Source organism: Hippopotamus amphibius, chromosome 6 (assembly GCF_030028045.1).
Source record: "Hippopotamus amphibius kiboko isolate mHipAmp2 chromosome 6, mHipAmp2.hap2, whole genome shotgun sequence".
Taxonomy (NCBI): Eukaryota; Metazoa; Chordata; class Mammalia; order Artiodactyla; family Hippopotamidae; genus Hippopotamus; species Hippopotamus amphibius.
Genome location: NC_080191.1, coordinates 36,358,310 through 36,376,088, shown reverse-complemented (window position 1 = coordinate 36,376,088; position 17,779 = coordinate 36,358,310). Strand labels below are relative to the sequence as shown.

General features: G+C 34.3%; 1 protein-coding gene across 1 annotated transcript in view; it reads right to left on the bottom strand.

The window, feature by feature from the left end:
• LAMA2 (laminin subunit alpha 2) overlaps positions 1-17,779 on the bottom strand; it is a 604,135-nt gene that overhangs the window by 213,692 nt on the left and 372,664 nt on the right. The window contains exon 17 of the mRNA XM_057737971.1: positions 8,811-8,938. Coding sequence (XP_057593954.1) covers positions 8,811-8,938 — 128 coding nt within the window. The remainder of the gene's footprint in view (positions 1-8,810; positions 8,939-17,779) is intronic.

The following is a 17,779-nucleotide window of genomic DNA, read 5'->3' as shown; positions in this document are numbered from 1 at the left end:
TTCTGTGAGTTCTGCTACTCTACCATTTTCAAAGGAAATGCCCCCAATTAATCTTTCTCCCAGTATGTTTTCCCTAAATAGATGTATTTTCTATTATATATGACAGGACAATTCAGTAGAGGCTTGCTTGATGGCTAAATGAATTAAAGAGAGAACTACAAATTAAGCACTGCAAGTCCTGAGCTCATTTTGCTCCTGACACTTGCATGACTTTGGAAGACTTTCTTAACTTTCGTGCATATCAGATCACGGGTATTATTTTTAAATAATATCCCTCTGGCTTAATTTGCAGTAGTTCTATAAAGATTCTTTTATTTTTAATTGCAGTATAGCTGATTTACAATATTGTGTTAGTTTTGGATGTACAGCAAAGTGATTCCATTATATATATATATTTTTTCAGATTATTTTGCATTATAGGTTATTATGAGATATTAAAGAGTTCCCTGTGTTATACAGTAAATCCTGGTTGCTTATCTATTTTATGTATAGTAGTTTGTATCTGTTAATCCCATATTCCTAATTCATCCCTCTCCCACTCCCTTTCCCCTCTGGTAACCATAAATTTGTTTTCTATGTCTGTGAATCTGTTTCTATTCTGTATATAAATTCATTTGTATTATCTTTTTAGATTCCACATATAAGTGATATCATATAGTATTTGTCTTTGTTTGACTTAATTCACTTAGTATGATATTCTCTAGGCCCATCCATGGTGCTCAAATGACAATATTTCATTCCTTTCGTGGCTGAGTAATACTCCGTTGTATATATATATATGCCATATCTTCTTAAACCAATCATCTGTTGATGTGCACTTGGGTTGTTTCTATGTCTTGGCTATTATAAATACTACTGCTATGAACATGAGGTACATGAATCTTTTTAAATTAGAGCTTTCTGGATATATGTCCAAGAGTGGGATTACTGGATCACATGGTAGCTCCATTTTCAGTTTTTTAAGGAACTTCCATACTGTTCTCCATAATGGATGCATCAATTTAGATTCCCACCAACAATGTAAGAGCGTTCCCTTTTCTCTACACCCTCTCCAGCACTTATTATTTGTAGACTTCTTGATGACATCCATTCTGACCAGTGTGAGGTGATACTTCAGTGTGGTTTTGATTTGCATTTCTCTACTAACTAGCAATATTGAGCATCTTTTCATGTGCCTATTGGCCATCTGTATGTCTTCTTTGGAAAAATGTCTATTTAGGCTTTCTGTGCATTTTTTGATTGGGTGGTTTGTTTTTAAAGATTTAATAATTCTTTTTTTGATAATAACTACCTATTAGAATCAAATAGTTCTATCATTTAAAAAATTTCAACTCAGTGGAAAGTTTAAGTGAATCTGTTGAGATAAGTGGGGAAAAGCCTGGTCTGGTGTATCTTGAGTTTACAAATCTTACTCAGATAAAAGATTTCACGTTAAGGGGTTCTGGTGGCTGCCACGAGCAGTAGAACCAAGTCACACCCAGCCTGTGGTCTGTGAGAGGAGGCCCATCTTTCAGAGAGCAGCCTGTGGCTTGCTACCCATGACCCAAAGGGAGCTCATCAAGGGTGATTTTCTTGGCGGGAGTATGATTGCACTGAAGAGAAGAGGCACATGTGAAAATGGAAAGAAACAATTGTTCTTCATCCTCACTCCATGACTTGCTATTGTTTTCAGTAATAAAAGGGAGGACTGGATTTTTTAAAAATTGGCATTCTTTAACTACCTCATTATCTACAGAGACAGGGACTCAACTAGAAGCCCTAGGTTTCCCACCCATCTGAGACTACAATGATTGAAAGAAAACCATACCAATTATTTTTTAATCCTAAATTAGTTTACCATAAGTCATGTCAAAAGTGCTTGACAAGGCTTCTGACACTTTAAAACTATTTATAAAATAGATTTCAAATTCTTAAATATACTCATGCCTCAGTTAAGGCTGACAGAAGTAAAGTAAAACACACTCACTGACAAAAATCAATGCTTCTTCAGAAAAAAATTAAGCAATAACAATATATCAAATTTGACTAGCTCTTTACATTTTTAGAGTGCTTTTATGAATAATTCTATCACATTTTCACAAAATCCTATGAGTTGGTTGGGGCGGGCATAATTTCTCTTGTCCAAAGTCATATGCTAATTTCCAGCAAAATTTAGCACGGAATCCAAAACTTTTGATTTCTAACTTGATGCTCTCTTTTCCCTACAACCAACCAGTATTCAGAATTAAGTAAATTTAAACTTCTAGTAATATAACTACTTGACACGATGAGTCTAAATAAAAGCTCCTCATAAAATATATTTGTATTTGTGCTTCAATACTCTTTAAACAATATAAACTAAAGGTTCATTCCCTTACTGCTGTAATTGCAGTTATAACTATGGAGAAGATGGTATCCAGCCACAAACACAAAATGAGAATGAAAAATAAGCATGTACAACCAAAAAATGTCTATAGAATTTGGATTAGCAAATGCAGCAACTTGACACTGACTTTGGCAAATATATGAAGCTAACTGTTCTGTGATAGAAAGAGGGAACTATAAGATCTCTGTTGACTTCAAGTGATTCCAAGATTATGTCATCTAACTCTAGTTGGTAGCTCTACACCAGCAGAGGCAATGTTTGGCTTCCTGGGCTATCCAGTCCATGCCACAGAAGACACAAGAGATCAAGGGCAGCAGCCATTTTCCACAAACAAAGAGAGGAACAGAAGCTATTGCTGGAATAAACAGTAAGGATCTACACATAGAAACAGTCTTTTTAAATGGCTGAATGTAGATTTTCATATTTATAATGATCCATTTATAAGTAAGTGTATATATGTACATATAAATGAATACGTATAAGAACATATGTGTATGTAGTTACATATGTGAATGCAGAAATACAGATACTATTAGTTTTGTTCCGGAAAGCATTTAATTTTACCTATCAAAATATGTACATTAAGATAAAATGATGCAATAGGATAAAAGAGAAAAAAACTGAAAAATAAGATAAAATCAAGGGTATATTTAGAGTGTAAAATGTGTATTGTAAAAAAATGTGTATATATGTGTGTGTGTGTATATATATATATATATACAGATATATATATAGTACAAAAAAATGTTCAGTTGGATAGTGGCAGATCATAAATGGCTTTGACCTTTCTCTCAGTCAATGCAAGAGGGAACTGAATTGCCTCTTGGTTTCTGTGATGTGATAGGAAATAATGGAATTCTTTCATCCCTGGCATAAAGTTTCCATAATTAAGGGTTAGACGATCAGGACATGTTCTATGTTTGCATATAGAATAGGGGAGCAGGGCCCCTTTTAATTAATTGTTACCTGGAACATTTGGGTAGGGGAAGAGAGACCAAAAGGGATAAGATGTTGCAAAGTGTCAGTGAGTGAGGAAGCTAGGGGTAAGATGGTGAGACTGTCCACGAATAACTGCTGAAGGAGTGGAGGACTGAGAGAAAGAGGAGAAAAATGAAGGGAACACTCATCTTACTCATGAGTGTGGTTTGCGCCACATGAATTTTTGAAATTTCTCCATAAGTTTTTTCTTCTTTCAGTTCAGTGATCTCTGTTCTCCTTATTCTCAGGAGACCCATTAAGCAAACACATATTTCTTTAATTATCTTCAAATAATGTGAAATCTGATATAATGTCCATAATTGGATTTTGTGATTAGAATTGGGTTATTTTCTGTCTTTCTGTAACATGAGTTTCTCATCCAGCAAAATAGGAATATGATCTGAGAAAAGCCTTCATGCTGATAAAGTATGAAAGCAAATACTTAGCATAGTGCCACAATAAATTATAGCTACATTTTAACAACAGTTTAAAAATTTTTGCCAACATATGTTGATTTGTTTAATGTTGAGGGTATTTAGTTACTCATTGAGTAATTAAACCTGCAGTTTTTCATCCTGTCTAGTCCCTTACTTTTGAGTTAGTGTAGCTATTGCCAAACACTAGTCATTTTTTACAATGGACATTCATATTTTGTCTAACATTAAGTTCTATTAAATCTTTTTTTTTGCTTCTCTTCAATGTCTCTGTAATTGTTGCTATTTCTATAGCCCCACTGGAAGAAGCACAGAGAGGTGAATCAGAATATATAGGTTCTAATATTGGTTCTGCCACAAGCAAGCTGTGTGGTCACGATCAAAGCATTTAATTTCTCTGGAGTCTAGTTGTCCCTTCTGGTATATGGGACTAGTAAGATACATGATAATCACCTATGTGGACATAAAACAATATGTGGGAAAGTGCTTTAAAATACCTAACACACTCTAAAATTTCAAAAGAATGTTGTTGAATTGAACATTTCCTTAAATTTACCTTTTGTCTTAGAATATTTATATTTCTTTGTTATAAGTACTAATTTGAACAGCAATAATTCAACGTGGCCCCTTGAGTGAGCCCAAAAGTCAGCTCTAGAAGTGGTCCATTCTTTCAAAAATTTAAAGTTTAGCATTTCTGATGCACACAAAGAAGCAGTATTCACAACGATATCAGTAGATAGAACTTATTAAGAGCCTACTCGCTGTTCAGCTTTGTGCCAAGAATATCTCTAATTTTATTATATAACTGATGAAAATCCACAGTGATTTCAATAATATTACTTATTCAAACACATTCTAAGTGTTCAAAGGCAGATAACATGTATCTCTTTCGTATCATATTTAATCTATAAGCTATGTGATGCCAGAAATTAATAAATATAAACATCTGAAATATTTACATTTTTATTTGCTTCTCTAGAGATAAATTCCACTGCCTAGTTACAATCTATAGCTAGAATATATACATCACCAAGATGAGATGGCTAAGCAAACAGTGGACACTGTAAATAGTTGATGAAGTGATATATATGTATAATTTAAATATTATATCCTTGTCTGTATTCATACATCATAATAATTACACCAATCTATCTCTATCTCCCTACACATTTGATTTATTCTGCAATATTATCTAAGAAATTTGGAGCCAAAATGCTTGTGATCTATAAGATTTATGACCAGGGATTAAATAGATAAATCACCAAGGCAAAACTATCATCAAGCCTTACACTTCCAGATGAAGGTTGCAGCAACCTTTAGCTGAATTTTTTTTTTTCCTGAATAACCTGTGGACATTCAAATCCCATCTGCTGAATAATATGTGACTAGTCAATCTATTCCTCAGAGTTTCTATCTCAGGTTATGAGTAATGACTTTAAAAAAAAATTTTTTTTAAAGGAGAGTTTCTCTAAGTCATTAGGTGTCCCCATTATTTAGTGAATAAAAATATTCAGGTTATTAGATTAAAACAAATTTTTCTCATCACTATTGTGCAGCTAAACTATGTTAATTTTCAAAGTTGTTTTAAATTTAAAAGATCTAATACCTCTGAACACAAATTTTTAAACAAAGTGGATCATCACTGTTTCCTCTTTCTACTTACATAAAAGGTTCTTTTTTATTGACATATAGTGGATTTACAATATTATTAGTTTTAGGTGTACAGCATAGTGATTCAGGTTTTTGCAGATTATATTCCATTGTAGGTTATTACAAGATATTGGGTATAATTCCCTGTAAAAATGACACATTTAAAGCTGGCATTTAAAATAGGTTTTTACACTCTATTGCCAATACTATTTCTAAGGATAAAATTATTACTTAATAATTTAATAATTATTTAATGTAAATGAAAGTACCTTGAAATTAGAGGATCTTTAAATAGTTGGTATAACTGATATTGTTATTATTGAGTTGTCTATTTTAAAGAATCAAGATCTGTATAATATAACAAATTGGTATACAATACTTAAGAAAATTTTATCACTGGACACGTGACTTCAATCCTTTTTGGCACTGACAGATGGTGTTTTAACTCTTGCTGACTTTCTTTCTCCTTTCAGGAACACAATTAGAATCCATTTTAAAGTAGAAGCACAGTAAACAGAGAAGGATGGGTCATGAAGTCCTATAATTATCCAAGTAAAGTTCTCTCCTTAATGGCTCTTCTGCATTTATAGCAATGTTGGTCTAATTTGAGGATAAATTCATAAGGTCTACATGTTCACTAAATTACATAATTCCACAAATGTATTAGGCTAGGATTCACGAGGTACTATGAATGGCCAGCTCTGCTGGGCTGACAGCTATGCTAACGTCATTGACATTTTGGCTGACAAGGAATACAATGCAGATGAGTGGCCAGATGCCATCCCTTTGTTTTCCTCAGTGAAATTTTTGTTGTAAATCAGATTGTTCTGGAGAATTCCATTCAGCCACTGTGAGTAAGCTCTCCATTGCTTGATCTAACCCTTCACAGGTACACCAGAGAGCAAGGTACGACCAACATATTCATTATTTTCCAGATTTCCTTTTTGCATTCTTCCTCTTCTCTGACGTTGCTGGTTGGCAAATAATGGTTACAAAGTTTTGTAACCACCCAGGCTCATGCCCTAAATTCTGAAAATGTTCTGATCACTAATACATATTACAACACTTCCCATTTAAGTCTCTTAATGCTATCACTTAAAATGCAGTGTGTTTTTTAAAGAAGCTCCTAATGTAACACTGTAGAGGAATGGGAAGCACATGGACTTTAAACTTAAAATTCCAGCTCTGATACTTAAATATTTTATGACTCAGCAAATTAGCTAATAATGATCAGTCCTTGTATTAGGCTCACCACGTTCAATCATTGTTTTAGGTTTTTTGTATATTTTAATTTATGTAATTCTCACAAGAACCTTATGAAAGGACCCTACTATCACAACTAATGACAAGACAATTGAGGCACAGAGAGTTTAAGTAACTTTCCCAGAGTCACACAGCTAAAAAGTATGAAAGTCAGCACTATAATATTCTTTTCCCACCTGGAAACTCTTTTCTTAATGTATAAAATAAGAGTAATAATACCCACTTATTGAATTTTTTTTGAAGGTAAAATAATGCCAAATATAAGGCTTGACCTATGTCTAGAACGTAGTAGTTTGCTTCCATTAAATCTTAGTACTTTCTCTTCTTTTCCAGTGACTAAGATGGAAAATTCTGATGGGAAGAGGAAAAAGATTTCACGTGGGATGCAGTGTAGGAAGCATAGTTCCTATGAGGACTTTTAAATTTAATGACAGAATTATTCTCAAAGCCTTTAGCTTGTACTATTTTTGGACTCTAGTAACAAAAGACCATTTTCATTAGGAATATCTTGGGTAAGACCTCAGAGTATGACCAACTTGATAACATCTTCACATTAAAAAATTGTAATTGACAGATTTTGTTAAAAATTATTAAAATTTTTGCTCTGCAAGCATTAATGCAGCATTTAGAAATAGGTGGAAATTACATAAAATAACATGAAATTTATTAAGCACTAAGCCTAACTTTAAGAAAAATTTTTACAATTTCTTTGATTTAAAACTATAGTTATTTACAATTTTTGCCAGTAAAAAGTGTTGATTATTGTTCAACATAATATGCCCTATTAAAATAAAAAACATTTTTGGTTTCAGGGTCTTGCCTACATATTTGCTTAAGGGATGGCAGCCCTGAGGGGAAAGTGAATTAGAGCAGCTGAAATACAGTGTTCCCCTAAAAGGTAAAGGGAAGAGCAGACAAAATATGTTCTTTCAAAAGTCTGCTACAGATAAAGAAAAACAAATATCGTATAATATTATTTACTTGTGGAATCTAGAAAAATGGTAGAGATGAACTTACTTGCGAAGTAGAAACAGTCACAGATGTAGAGAACAAACTTATGGTTACCAAGGGGATAGTGGGGGAGTGGGATGAATTGGGAGACTGGAAGATTGGGACTGACATATATACACTACTATGTATAAAATTCATAATTAATGAGAACCTACTGTATAGCAGCGGGAACTCTACTCAAGGCTCTGTGGTGACCTGAATGGGAAGGAAATCTTAAAAAGAGTGGATATATGTATATATATGATTGATTCACCTTGCTGTACAGCAAAAAACCAACACAACATTGTAAAGTAACTACACTCCAATAAAGATTAATAAAATAAACAAATAAAAACAAAACAAACAAAAAAAATAAAACTCTGCTACAAAAGGTTATTTTTTAGGTGAACAAACAGAAAATTTAAAAAAAAGAAGAAAGAAAACTGGATGGCTGGAAACATTGTATGAAGTTTGTGTTAAACTTTTTAAAGATGTAGTTTATGCAAAGTAAGATGTGAATTATCATACATATTTAAATATTCATATAATTTATAATACTGTTATAACTACTTCAATAAGATAAACATATATATATATATACACATAATATGTGATAATATGATAAACCATGCAATAACCAAGGGATAGAACTGGTGCCTAAAGGTCAACTAGATTGATTTCTTATTTTACTGTTTTGAGGGGGTTATGACACGCCTAAGAGTTACAAATAGGTAGTGTGTGATTAGGACCTAAATGAGCAGCATTTATTTAGTAGTCTTTTTATTACAGTATGAAGGGATGTGTGTGTGTGTATGCCTGTGGGTACATGTCTTCATTTGTATAATATATGTCTGTTCTTTGGAGTTGGTTTAGAAATTCTATTTGAGTCCTGCATCTTAGATATTAAATCCCCCAAATGAGAGCTAAAATATTAAAAATTCTGTGGAATAAATAACCATAACTTTAAATATTTTATATTTAGAAAAACTCATATATATTATCTTCCTGAGAAATTCATGCATATATTTATTATTTACTTATGTGTGACAAGAGAAAGGTAAATTCTATATCAAAAATGCACTTGCAGAACTGGATTCCCAACTCACGAGAGAGGTAAGTTTGTTACTCACTTATTGGATGGGATATTGAGTGGACAGGCACAGAGCTGACAGTCATCAGAGGTTCCTTTAGTAGGATCGCCATAGAAACCACGAAGACATTTATTGCAATATGGGCCCTCAGTGTGATCCTTACAGTTCTGAGGAAGAAATGCACATCAGAGTATATTATTTTGGTATCAAACATCAACATGTCACCAAAAATAGGTCTATAGAATCATTAGTCTGTTCCCCGCTAGGAAGAATAATTTTCCACATTAAATGGTCAATTTTACAGCTGGGAAATAGTTTGAAAGTTAATTTAATGTCTAGCTTATAAACTACACACTAGTTTCAGCATACGTGTACTTACAAAAAAGATGACTGAAATTCATTATAAATTTTTTTCATTATGCAAGTCTTATCTCCTTATTGATTTTTAAAAATCTTATTGATTTTTAGTTTTTTTAAGGAAATACATGTGATTGTGAGTATGTGTATGTGTGTGTAGCCATAGAGTATTAATAATATATATTTAATGGAAATTGTTCATGATTTAATGAGAACTGTGGCTAATCATACAAGTCCTCCGAGACTGTGGGCCTCTTACATTCACAGATGAATTGGACCTCACTAGGCTCTGATGATGTGGACAATGTGCTAATGTATCACAGCTGTGAGGGCCTTGCTTGACTCATAATTAAAAATGGAAATATTGAAAAAATTTTAAAGGTATACCAGGTACATAACACTTTCCCTCAGACATTGTGTTTTAAAATTGAAACAGCATTTTTTCTGTCAACTAGTATTTTTTGGAACCATGTCCTTTTCAAAAATTAAAAAAATCAAAAAGTAATTCATATCTCGATTTCATCATATTAAATAAAGTACATCCGTCAACCCCCTTTGTGTTCACAAAATTCAACAAGACTGGGGTAAAGGTGAACAATCAGAAAATCAACCAATGAAATTGTCTGTAAAGCTCTCAACAGCACAAACTGATAAATTTTTATGATGTTTTGGCACCGTGAAGACATAACTTCTTCAAACTCCAATGATACAATAAAATGTATCTAATGCTTATTAAATATCATACAATATGGATTTATTGTGACTGAAATACATTTTTAATTTTATAAGCATATAAAATTCTATTTTTTCTCATTTTGAAAGAGTTTATCAGACCTTGCCTTTAATTTTATCAGCAGCAACCAGATATGTAGAGGAAAAAGCTAATAGTAAAATATAAATTCATTTTAAGCACAAAGTAGAAATTTATTAATCTGGATGACCAATGGGATAGCCAGTTAGATTTAACAAAAGTTCTGAGTTATTTATTTTAGTATATTCTTAAGAAACTTAATTTTAATTACATTTAGTAAATGGATTTAATTTAAAAACACATATAAATACACACTTTTGAATACAGCTTGTTAAATTCCTTGGGGAGAGGGAAAGATTCTTTATTGAGTAGAAGATATTAAGTGAAAATCCGATAATTTAATTCTGAACCACTTGCTTACGTACTGTAAAATGTGGGAGCTAAAGCCCATAATATATGAAGTTTTCAAGCTCTGAAATCCCATGACAGTTTGAACTACAAGTGAATAAGTAATTCTTTAGTATCTGGTTATACTTGAAAATAGGTTTTTCTTTAAGGTATTTAAAATTCTCAAATTTATTTAGCAACCTTCTATCAAAGTAGCAAAGATGTTAACTTTATTATCAACATGTCTAAATAACAGCATATTGTGATGGAAGGTGCAAGACACAGATCAATTTGATGAAAGGCTTTCCTCTTTGATTTCATCTTCATGTTAGTTCCTTTCAGTTTTTAAGTTTAACTAAAGTTGGTTCTTACTAAAAAAGTATGTTTTTTGCAATATTCTTTGCATATTGTCATATTGACATAATCAAAATGATATCTTCAAAGACTTGGGGGCTTTAAAAAATAAGATCAAGGATCATAAAATTGATCATGTTTTAACCATGTTGAAAATGGTATTTCTAAACTCAACTGAAAATCTCACACAATTCAGAGACCCTGCTTTTCTTTATTGATTTAAAAGAAAAATAACATGTAGAAGTTTCTTACATTTCCTAATGCCATATTTCACTTAATGGAAATGATAAAATTAATCTTAAAACTTGAGTGTTTTTGCAATTGAAACTATAAAACATTATTAGACAATAATATAATGGAAACCCAAACTGAAAAAGATGAAAGGTTTGCTCTGATGGGCTGGTTATTTTTACAGGTGTCCTGCTACAAAAGTGTTTCCAAATGTCTATTCACATCACTTATCACAAGAACAATGACAAGGAACAAGTATGTAATCTTCCCATGCAGCTTGAATGGTTCCTACGTCACTTCAAAAGTACTTTGAGTCAAAATGACCTTTTAATATAGGTCTGCACTATAATAGATTTTGATCTGATATCAAAAAATATTTCAGTTAATTTCTAACTACATTTCAAAGCCAAACTAACTAAAAAGCAGTTTATCTGTAAATTTCATAAATCTTCTGTCTATTGCTGGGAGGGAAGCATAAATAAAAAAAAAAAAAATGAAGCTAAAATGCAGGTCAACTGAACAGTAAGAACACCCTTGACGTGCAACACAAATATTTTTCTCTTTGTGGATCATACTAGAAAGAATATGCTCAAAATGGGATATGAGCATTTAGTTACCAATAGCATTTCTGATAAACAGCATTTGAAAGTCTCCAGAAATATCTTACACGATCACCTATTTACCAGCTACAATGGAAAACTCAGAAAACACCCCAGTTTCTTTACCATTAAGATCTCTGGAGAGAGAAAAAGATGGCGGCAAAGTAGAGGGACATAGAATGCATCCCTCTCCACAGATGCATTGGGAATGCACAGAAGGATGCAATAATTCCCAAAGAGAACCAGCTGAACACCAGCAGACGACGTCGGACACCAGAAAGGACCGCAAGTATCCCGACATAAGCGGTAGGGAGGCATCTACGACAGCTAATAGAGGGTGAAGCGGCGTAGCTGTGGCAGACGGGAGGGAGTGAGAAACACATGGAGGGTCTGCACCACAGCTCAGCGTTCCTGGACTGAGACGTTGATTCACAGCTGAACAGAGGGTCCGGGAGCGGGAGCGTGGGAACTGGAGAGCTGGTTCAGGGTGAGAAAAATCGTTGCCAGTAAGGTGATGGACCAAGAGGGCAGGAGGGAAGAGGTCCGCGGCGAGGAGTACCTGCCCCTGAGAGCTGCCCAGCCATGATGGCGGCTGGATGCTGCAGGCTCACGGGTGGGGGGAAGGAGCCCCGGGCATAGCCTCTCTCTCTCTCTCCTCACCTCTGCAACAGGCAGTGGAGAGATGCCCTGTGGGCCACCTAAGGCACTCAGGGATAACAAGTACCCTCAGGCACTCAGGCAGGGCTGGATTAAAACCCCTTGAGAAAGTACAAGAAACAGTTCATGAGAACTCAGAAAAACAAGCAGCAATGGATAACAAAATAACCGAAATTAAAAATACTCTAGATACTATAACCAGCAGAATGACTGAGGCAGAAGAACGAATAAGTGAGTTGGAAGATAGAATGGAGGAAATAACTGCCACAGAGCAGGAAAAAGAAAAAAGAATAAAAAGAATAGAAGACAGTCTCAGAGACCTCAGGGATAACATTAAGCATACCAACATTCGAATTATAGGCATCCCAGAAGAAGAAGAAAACAAGAAAGGGTCTGAGAAAATATTTGAAGAGGTTATAGTGGAAAACTTCCCCAATATGGGAAAGGAAATAATTAACCAAGTCCAAGAAGCACAGAGAGTCCCATATAGAATAAACCCAAGGAGAAATACACCAAGGCACATATTAATCAAACTAATGACAATTAAACACAAAGAAAAAATATTAAAAGCAGCAAGAGAAAAGCAACAAATAACATATAAGGGAAAACCCATAAGGATAACAGCTGACCTCTCTACAGAAACTCTGCAGGCCAGAAGGGAATGGCAGGATATACTGAAAGTCCTGAAAGAGAGAAACCTACAGCCAAGAATACTTTACCCAGCAAGAATCTCATTCAGATTTGAGGGAGAAATCAAAAGCTTTCCAGACAAGCAAAAGTGAAGAGAATTCAGCACCACCAAACCAGCCTTACAACAAGTGCTAAAGGAACTTCTCTAAGTAGCAAACACAAGAAAAGGAAAACACCTACAAATACAAAGCCAAAACAATTCAGAAAATGGTCATTGGAACACACATGTCAATAATCACTTTAAATGTCAATGGATTAAATGCTCCAACCAAAAGACACAGACTGGCTGAATGGATACACAAACAAGACCCTTCTATATGCTGCCTACAAGAAACCCACTTCAGACCAAGGGATACATAGAGACTGAAAGTCAAGGGATGGAAAAAGATATTCCATGCAAATGGAAGTCAAAAGAATGCAGGATTAGCAATACTCATATCAGACAAATTAGACTTGAAAGTAAAGACTATTAACAGAGACAAGGAAGGACATGACATAATGATCAAGGGATCCATTCAAGAAGAACATATCACAATGGTAAATATCTATGCACCCAACATAGGAGCACCTCAATACATAAGGCAAATGCTAACAACTATAACAGGGGGCATCGACAGTAACACAATAATAGTGGGAGACTTGAACACCCCACTTACATCAATGGACAGATCATCCAAACAGAAAATAAATAAAGACACAAGCTTTAAATGACACATTAGACCATATCGACTTAATGGATATTTACAGGACATTCCATCCAAAAACTACAGAATACACTTTCTTCTCAAGTGCACACGGAACATTTTCCAGGATAGATCACATCTTGGGTCACATATCAAACCTTGGCAAATGAAAGAAAATTGAAATCATATCAAGCATCTTCTCAGACCACAATGCCATGAGACTAGATATCAATTACAGGAAAAAAACTGCAAAAAATACAAACACATGGAGACTAAACAATTTACTCTTAAACAACCAAGAAATCACTACAGAAATGAAAGAGGAAATCAAAAAATATCTAGAAACAAATGACAATGAAGACACAACCACCCAAAACCTATGGGACACAGCAAAAGCAGTTTTAAGAGGGAAGTTTATAGCAATACAGTCCTTCCTTAAGAAACAAGAAAATTATTGAATAAACAACTTAACCTTACACCTAAAACAATTAGAAAAAGAACAAAGAAACCCCAAGGTGAGCAGAAGGAAAGAAATCATAAAGATCAGAGCAGAAATAAATGAAAAAGAAAGGAAGGAAGCAATAGCAAAAATTAATAAAACTAAAAGCTGGTTCTTCACTCTCACCATTATTATTCAACATAGTTTTGGAAGTTTTAGCTATAGCAATCAGAGAAGAAAAAGAAATAAAAGGAATACAAATTGGAAAAGAAGAAGTAAAATTGTCATTCTTTGCAAATGACATGATATATAGAAAACCCTAAAGACTCTACCAGAAAACAGCTAACACTGATTGATGAGTTTAGTAAAGTAGCAGGATACAAAATTAATGCACAGAAATCTCTTGCATTCCTATACACTAACAACGGAAGAGCAGAAAGAGAAATTAAGGAAACTCTCCCATTCACCATTGCAACCAAAAGAATAAAATACCTAGGAATAAACCTGCCTAAGGAGGCAAAAGATCTGTATGCAGAAAACTTTAAGACATTGATGAAAGAAATCAAAGACGACACAAACAGATGGAGGGACATACCATGTTTCTGGATTGGAAGAATCAACATCGTGAAAATGACTGTACTACCCAAAGCAATTTACAGATTCAATGCAATCCCGATCAAATTTCCAATGGCATTTTTCACAGAACTAGAACAAGAAATCTTACGATTTGTATGGAAACGCAAAAGACCCCGAATAGCCAAAGCAATCTTGAGAAGGAAAAATGGAGTTGGTGGAATCAGGCTTCCTGACTTCAAACTATACTACAAGGCCATAGTGATCAAGACAGTATGGTACTGGCACAAAAATAGAAAGGAAGACCAATGGAATAGAATAGAGAACTCAGAAGTAAGCCCACACACATATGGGCACCTTATCTTTGACAAAGGAGGCACAAATATACAATGGAAAAAAGACAGCCTCTTCAATAAGTGGTGCTGGGAAAATTGGACAGCAACATGGAAAAGAATGAAATTAGAACATTTCCTAACACCATACACAAAAATAAACTTCAAATGGATTAAAGACCTACTTGTAAGGCCAGACACTATAAAACTCCTAGAGGAAAACATAGGCAGAACACTCTATGACATCCATCAAAGCAACATCCTTTTTGACCCACCTCCTAGAATCATGGAAATAGAATCAAGAAGAAACAAATGGGACCTCATGAAACTTAAAAGCTTTTGCACAGCGAAAGAAACCATAAACAAGACTAGAAGGCAACCCTCAGAATGGGAAAAAATAGTTGCCTATGAAACAACAGACAAAGGATTAACCTCCAAAATATACAAGCAGCTCATGCAGCTTAATACCAAAAAAGCAAATAACCCAATCCACAAATGGGTGGAAGACCTAAATAGACACTTCTCCAAAGAAGACATCCAGATGGCCAACAAACACATGAAAAGATGCTCAACATCACTAATCATCAGAGAAATGCAAGTCAAAGTCACAATGAGGTATCACCTCACACCGATCAGAATGGCCATCATCAGAAAATCTGGAAACAACAAATGTTGGAGAGGGTGTGGAGAAAAGGGAACTCCTGCACTGCTGGTGGGAATGTAAGTTGGTACAGCCACTATGGAAAACAGTTTGGAGGTTCCTTAAAACACTGAAAATAGAACTACCATATGATCCAGTAATCCCACTCCTGGGCATATACCCAAAGAAAACCATAATCCCAAAAGAAACTTGTACCATAATGTTTATTGCAGCAGTATTTACAATAGCCAGGATATGGAAGCAACCTAAATGCCCATCAACAAATGAATGGATAAAGAAGATGTGGCATATATATACAATGGAATATTACTCACCTATAAAAAGGGATGAGATGGAGCTATATGTCATGAGGTGGATAGACCTAGAGTCTGTCATACAGAGTGAAGTAAGTCAGAAAGAGAAAGACAATTATTGTATGCTAACTCACATATATGGAATCTAAAAATGGTACTGATGAACTTAGTGACAAGACAAGAACAAGGACGTAGATGCAGAGAATGGACTGAAGAACTCGAGGTTTGGGGGGGCGGGGGGTGAAGGGAAGCTGAGATGAAGTGAGAGAGTAGCACAGACATATATATACTACCAACTGTAAAATAGATAGCCAGTGGGAAGTTGTTGTATAACAAAGGGAGTTCAACTCGAGGATGGAAGATGCATTAGAGGACTGGGACGGGGAGGGTGGGGGGGACTCGAGGGAGGGTGGGGGGGAATTGAGGGAGGGAGGGAATACAGGGATATGTGTATAAAAACAGATGATTGAACTTGATGTACCCCCCAAAAAATAATGAATAAATATATAAAATTTAAAAAAAAAGATCTCTGTTGTTTCCCTAAGATTCCTTGTATTATTTAAAGTAGCCTCGTATCTTCCTGTCCATGAAACAAAGTCAATAAACTAGGTTAGTAGAAGGCCTCAGATAATCATTGATCCTCTCCCTTCTTCTTCCCCCAATTATGCTGGATGAAAATTTTTTATTCTAAAACAATGGGTTTCATTCTTAGAAATATCACATAACCAAATGAACTAACAGCACGATTTTAGACTCAGTGAATGTAACATGAAATATTACTACTGGGAACATTATAAGTCTGATATCATGAAATATTTATTTTTGTCTTTTTAGGTTTAAGTAAAGGAAATCTGCATCTGGTTTGGCCTGAATATTTCCTATTACATGTTAGTAAAGTGTTTAAAGGTAACTCAATATTTTTCCCAAGGTACATTTTAAAAGACTTATTGTATAATTAAAATGAAAATCACTTAGTCTTTCTATTCATAACAGTGCCATTTGAAAAATCTACGGATCCACAAATTCAGGCTATCATGCTTTATACTGCAATGCAATTAGACAAAATCTTCTATATAGAAAACAGAAAGAGCATCAATAAACCTAAATGCCAAATCACATTGAAACAAAAGCCCTGAATTTTCATTTTGGATTTTTTCCAGAAGCTTTTAAATAGAAGAAAAAGGGTGGTTTGTTGGGGGGGAGGCGTGGAAAGCAAGAGAAAGAGAGAATGTTAAGAAATACAGATAACACAGTCTGCCTTACATCCTACAGGGAAATGAGAGTATGATCTCCTCCTAAATTGGCACCATTTCAAATTGTTTTTCTGCAAGACTAATGAAATGAGAAGTGTTGTTTCAAGCTTCATGCCATGTCAGACAATATAAAACTAACATGCCCTTGAGTTAATCAGAATGGTCTATTCAGCGTAATTCTCCAATCCAAAAGCTTCTTAGCAGGATGGAAAGTGCTTTGCCCTTTGCAGGGCTTTTTTTCTGGTTAAAGTATAGACTTAATTGTAGAAGGAGGAAGCAGCCCTGGTGAATATGTATTGCATATATTTATTATTTTTTAATCTACATATGATGCTTTGTATTTAGTTAATTGCAGGTATTTAAAAAATATATCATGCCCTCATTTTCAAAGTGAAAAAAACTGAATTATGTCTATTACAGAGGTTATATTTTACAGTTTTCATATTATGGGGATATAAATCATTTCCTATTACAGAAATACAGTCTATTTTTTGGTAGATTTATGGAAGGGATTGAAACCATATCTATTTGTGGTAGATATGTATCCCAGTCATTAGTTATGCTTTATTATGATGTATCTGATCTTAATTCAGTTCTTAGACTAATATGAATAAATGCTTCCTAATACTTGCTAGTCAGGGAGACCACATATGAAAGAACGTTCTCAGCTTCCAACTCGGTTCAATATAAAGATTGCCATCAAATCACTTCTTGACTCAAGTATTTAAGGTCCCAAAGGTAGTAATTG